The sequence below is a fragment of the Macrosteles quadrilineatus genome, unplaced genomic scaffold (assembly GCF_028750875.1).
Source record: "Macrosteles quadrilineatus isolate MER2022 unplaced genomic scaffold, UCM_ALF_1.0 Scaffold_7__1_contigs__length_78375512, whole genome shotgun sequence".
NCBI lineage: Eukaryota > Metazoa > Arthropoda > Insecta > Hemiptera > Cicadellidae > Macrosteles > Macrosteles quadrilineatus.
In genome coordinates, this window is record NW_026542600.1 from 12,602,858 (window position 1) to 12,608,810 (window position 5,953).

The 5,953-nt window shown below is 37.4% G+C and overlaps 1 protein-coding gene across 1 annotated transcript; it reads left to right on the forward strand.

Moving 5' to 3' along the window:
• Positions 1-3,547: 3,547 nt before the first annotated feature.
• On the forward strand, positions 3,548-5,728 carry LOC128998801 (piggyBac transposable element-derived protein 4-like). The gene has a single exon (XM_054425157.1). The coding sequence runs from the start codon at positions 3,548-3,550 to the stop codon at positions 5,726-5,728; it is 2,181 nt and encodes a 726-aa protein (XP_054281132.1).
• The last annotated feature ends 225 nt before the right edge of the window (positions 5,729-5,953 follow it).

Genomic DNA, 5,953 nt, shown 5'->3' on the forward strand with positions numbered 1-5,953 from the left:
CTCAAATAAAATATAGATTCAAAAACTTCGAAAAAGCATCAAACGATTTTGAGGACATTCAGTCCCAAATCGATATTCTTAGCACCAATCCAAGTGAACAGGAGATTGAGCGGGAATCTTTCAAAAACAAATATTATGATTTGGTTTAAAGAGCTGACAGCCGTCTCAATCACAATAGTCCTAGTAGTAACGTTACCAGTCCAACCCCAGAAAGTGTAAGTACCAATTCTACTGCTACAGCTCACACTCTAGTGTAAAGCTACCTGCAATAAACCTCCCTAAATTTGGTGAACAATATGATTATTGGATGCCGTTCCACGACCTATTTAATTCGCTCGTCCACAACAACCCATCTCTGTCAGATGTCGAAAAGTTTCACTACCTCCAAACTTCTCTCGATGAAAAAGTCAAACCTATTTTATCATCACTTCAGGCCTCCTCTCAAAACTATGCCATAGCATGGGGGTTGTTGAAAGAAAGATTTGATAATAAGCAAATCATTGTTAACAAACATATTAGTGCATTAGTGAACATCGAACCAGCCACTAGGGAAAACGCTTCCTTTCTTAGAAGCATCCTAGATACTATCAACAAACATATCAGGTGTCTGAATAGTTTAGAGCAGCCTGTCAACAAATGGGACGCAATTTTAATTTATTTATTAACAAAGAAACTTGACTCCTTCACGTTACGTCATTGGGAAAACCAAAACACAACTAAAAAAGTCCTCTCCATGGAAAGTTTTCTCCAGTTTTTAGGTACAAGGTAGGATTAACCATAATGTAAATCTACCAAAAGGCCAAGGGTTTAGTTTTAGTCATGTAGCTACTAACAATCAATGCCAGCCCTGTGCTAATGCTCATCATAAGCTATTTATTTGCCCTAAATTTCTGTCAAAATCTCCATTGGAAAGAATCGCCACAGTCAAATAACACAAACTTTGTACAAATTGCTTGCAGCCAGGTCATTCAAATGTGAACTGTACATCAGGACTTTGTTCTAAAAAACACGGCACAATTAATGACCGCCCAATGAAAAGGTGAACTACGAATTCACATGTGAATAATTATTGGTTGGTGTTTAATTTTGATGTGAATTGGGAGTCTATGTGTTTATAAAAGGTAATGTTAAACAATTTGGAAATTTAGAAAATGATTTTTAGTTTTCTTGTACCATAATAAACTCTTACTCCAAATTCTGTTCCAGTTTTGACCAGGTAGGATAGATTTTATATTACGGCACAAAGATTGTAAGGTACCAAATTTTAAGAGGGGTAAAACGTACTGCGAATAACTTAACACCAGAACTTACCCGATTTTTATCCACAATAGCCTCCTCCTAGGCCTATGTGTTTTTGGCTTAGGCTATGGGCCAAAGAACGTAAGCCTATTTTTAATCACAGTGAAGTACATACACACACTCACTCGACATATTTATTAATAATAGCCCTCCATTTCACCAAATACAGTTAAACCAACCAATTTTACAAGTATTTAATGCCGTCGACGACATAACCGCAAACTGGTGTTTCTTTGTTGACCGACAACAGACGAAAACTAGACCGGCTCAACAGCTGAATTTCCGATCAGCTGTTGGCTGGTTCTAGAACTCACCACCAGAGCGCTTAAGCCTCGGCCGAGGAAATCTTGATTTGAGCCGGATAAAATTTCATTCACTGTTCGACTGTTGACCCGCTCACGAGAAGCCTCTTCTTACACGAATATACGATCACACCATAATACTACTTTATCCATTCAGGTTAGCTACGTTTTATTTTTAGACTTTCCTATGTTCATTTATTTTTTGTTATAACTTACACATACTCGTCTGACACTTATTTTATCCGTTCAAGTTGGATTATTATTGTCTAAATTTTAATAACTTAAATATCGCCGACTTGTGTAATACCCGCCAGTTCCTGCCAGCCAGTGACTACCGGTGGCTATTTTTCAGTTTGTTTTAAATCAATTATCAATTAGCTACGAAATTACATTTGTTCCGTTCGCTTATCCCCGTCTTCAGGTGAAAAAACTTAACTAACACATTACAACTAACAATACACAAACGCCCAACCTAAGTTGGAATACACTACAGAAGGTAGCAGTGAAAAAATATACATTTGTATTACAGTTAAGTCATGATACAACATGCAAATAGTAACTGATCACAAAACACTATAGTATATAAAAGGTGTAGTGTGAACTTAACCATTTGTTTCAAAGTTCACACGAGTAGTTCTATCAAATTGGTTAAGATAGAATACTTGTCGGTCTTACAAAGTCAGTATAAAAGTTAGGCAAAATTTACAAAACACTTTAACCAAGGTGAGGATGAAATAGAGCTCTAGGAGCCTTAGATTAAATTTTAATAAATTGGTCAGTCAAAGCTGTGACAACTTCGTATCAACCCCTGGATTATTTCTCAGCTCCTTCTGAGCACTCTGGGGAATAAATTTGAGTGTAGCTGGTTCTAGGGGTAGGCCTAGCCTGACTTTGGTGAACATTAGTTTATCCCCCCCCCCTAGAATTGTTTGCCACAAGTTTTATGTTGGGTTTGCTAAAAGAATAATTAATACAATGTTTATTCGAAACATGATAATCATATACTTTGAAATATAAACAAATATTTTAGCTTGGACTAATTTTGTACCGTGCTAATATCCTAGAAAACACCTACACACCACATTTAAACATACGCAATTGAATGGAGCTGGAGATATATTGAAGATGACATTCTTAGCGGATAAACAAATTCAATAAATTTTTGTTAAGTTAATAAAAGTGAGTTTTCTGATTTTAAACTAACTCTTGTCAGTAAGAAAGATCGTCGTTGTCAGTTAGATAGATTGGGGTTAACTATAGCAAATTGTGAGAATTGCTTTCAAACTGGATTGGATTAAGCCGAAAAAATTTTATAGGAACTTAAACGTATTCCATTCTGGCATTTACACCCATTGAAAAACCTTACAGAGAGTCATAAATATTCCAAAAACAGCATAAAAACCTGCTTAACCCCTTCGCTTACAACGACGGCGATCCGCCGTCGCGCTCCCGTTAGCCATTGTGTGAAGCGACGGCGAATCGCCGTCCGCTATTAAAACCTGTTTGTGCCGAGTTAGTTCCCCAGAAATCCAATAGATCGCATATGCTTCTTGTTCTATGATTTCCAGGCTTTCTTTTGGTTATATTTTCGTCATCTCAGTCCAGTCCAATCGGCAAAAAAACTGAAGTTGAAATGGTGCAACTTAGCAGCTGACGACGTCTACTCTGGTTTCACAGCTGATACGTTGTTGTGTTTACTTCGACGATGTAAACATTGTGTTAGAGCCTTGTTTTACTTTATTATTTTATTGAAAAGTGTAGTTATCTTATAAAATAAGTTATAGAATTTACTTAGTGTAAGTTTTTATCAGTATTTTACTTTTTCGTCGTTATAATGACTGAGTTATTAGGCCTATCATGTCGTGTTTCACTTCGTCGTGATAAAGATTGAGCTACAGTATCTTGTTTTACTATATTATTCAATTGAAAAGCTTTTGTATAATACGATGAGTCTTCAAAATAACTTGGTATTCGTGGATGAATGTGGAAAAGAGTTAGATGAAAGTGACATCATAAAACTTATAGGGGATTGTGACAGTGACAGTGATTGTGACTTGTTTGAGGAGAGTGGTTGGAGTGATGATGATGATTTGGAAGGGAGCAGAATTCAAGTGAGTAATAAGTCTAATACGCCTATTGATTATGAGACCACAGTTTCCCCAGAACATAATACTAATTGTGTTAGGCCTAGGCCATTAGAAAGTGACCAGTTGTTGCTTGAACAGCCTTCTTGCAGCTATGCTAGGCCTATGACCCCTCCAGATGCCCTTACTGTCCAATATAATTCAGATTTGTCTAGTAGGCCTGAAATATTTGACCAGCTTGCATCTTCAATCGTGCCTGCCCTCTCACCTACACCGAGTGAGGAAGCTGACGACCCTAGCTTTCCTGACCCTAGGCCTAAAAGTAAACCTGTTAGGGGCAGGTCTAGAGGAAGAGGTAGGCCTATAGGAAAAAAAGCTATTTCACAACCATCTAAGCCTACTAAAAGGTCCAAAACTCAAACTAGTAACGATACAGCTCCACCAAAAAAGAAGAAAAAGGAGGGTTGGCAGTGGACCAGTACCATAGAAAGTAATATAATAAATAAAATCCCTTTTACTGGTTGTCCTGGTGTTAGAGCAAGTTTGGCTAGAAGTTTAGGCTCAGCTCCCTCTGAATTAGATGTTTTCAATGCGTTTCTTGATAATGACTTTTGGCAACATGTTGCAACAGAGACTAATAATTATGCCAAAGAAACAATTAAGAAAAAGAACGAAGCAGGCGGGGTAGGAAAAACTATATACTCAGAATGGTTTGACACAACTGCAGATGAGATGGCTTGTTTTTATACACTGTGTGTCCTTATGTCGCTTGTAAAAAAAAGAACCATACAATCATACTGGTCGCCTAATGCTGTAACTGAGACCCCTTTTTTTCGTAAAGTGATGCCATTCCGCCGTTTTTTGCTACTGTCCACATTTTTCCACCTTACAGACAATAATAGGAAACCTGTGAATGATAAACTGTGGAAGTTAAGGTACGTTATTGAGTACATGAACAGGAAGTTTTCCCATCTGTACATACCTGATGAAAACATAGCTGTCGATGAGAGTCTTATGAAGTTCCGAGGGAGGTTGGGCTATGTCCAATTTAATCCCAAGAAGAGAGCCAGATTTGGCATAAAGTTTTACAAGTGTTGTGAATCTGGAAGTGCTTATTGTTCTAAATTTAAGATCTATACTGGAGCTGAAGTCAAAGAAAATGTACCAGTTGAAGAAGGAAGTGGGGATTCTACACAGGAGGAAAAGCTGTTAACGAGTGAGGCGATAGTCGTTGAAATGACAAAAGATTTGGCAGGAAAAGGACATACTCTGACAATTGATAATTGGTACTCCTCACCTCTTCTCTTCTATAGACTTAAGCAAATAGGTTTCAATGTAATTGGAACAGCTAACTGGTGGAGATCAAACATGCCAGAGAGCTTCAAAGAGGGTAAACTTAAGTTGGGCGACTACGAGACAGCCTATAGCCACGATATGTTAGCAGTAAGGTGGCAGGACAAGAAGCAAGTTTGCATTTTGTCTACCTTTCATCAAAAAGCTGACAAAAGATCAACTGGCAAGAAAGACAGAGTTACCCAAGAAATTATAACAAAGCCAGAACCAGTGATCTACTATAATCGTTCAATGGGTGGAATTGACCGCGAGGATCAGCAATTAGCGTCGTTTCCTAGTATGAGGAGGTATGCTAAGGGATACAAGAAGATCTTCTTTTACATAATGGACATTGGCCTTTTTAACTCTTATGTAGTGTTCAAAAAATTAACCAGAAAAAAATTGGGGTTCAGTGAGTTCAAGGAGAGGTTTGTCAAGCAAATGTTTGAGTCGCGACAACTGCCACCGTACAATCGAAGAGGACGATCATCCAACTCAGAAACACCTCTGAGGCTCCAGGCAGCAACTTGGGGACATTTTCCTAGGCCTATTCCTCCAAATGAAGTCAAACAAACACCTTCAAGAAGATGTAAGGTGTGCAGTGCCCAGGGAAAGCGCAGTGACAGCCGATGGGAGTGTGAGCTCTGCCTTGTCGCACTTCACATGCCAGAGTGTTTCAAGGCATACCACACCAAAATGAACTTTGCTTGACATTTGGTGAGTTTTTATAAGTGTCATACAGTATTATAGACTAGTTCCAAAACATATATGAGCCCTATGTAGCTAAAAATTACCAATAAAAAAGTTTTTTTTAATTTTTTTATTTTTTTATTTTATTTTTATATGGTATAATAAAAAATTATAGTTATATTTTTTTGGGAAATATTTATATATTTTGAATCTACATTTAATTTTGAATAAGAAAATAATAATATC

What these genes read in the sequence shown, in the direction of transcription:
- LOC128998801 (XM_054425157.1), top strand. Translation starts at nt 3,548, where the DNA reads ATGAGTCTTCAAAATAACTTGGTATTCGTGGATGAATGTGGAAAAGAG.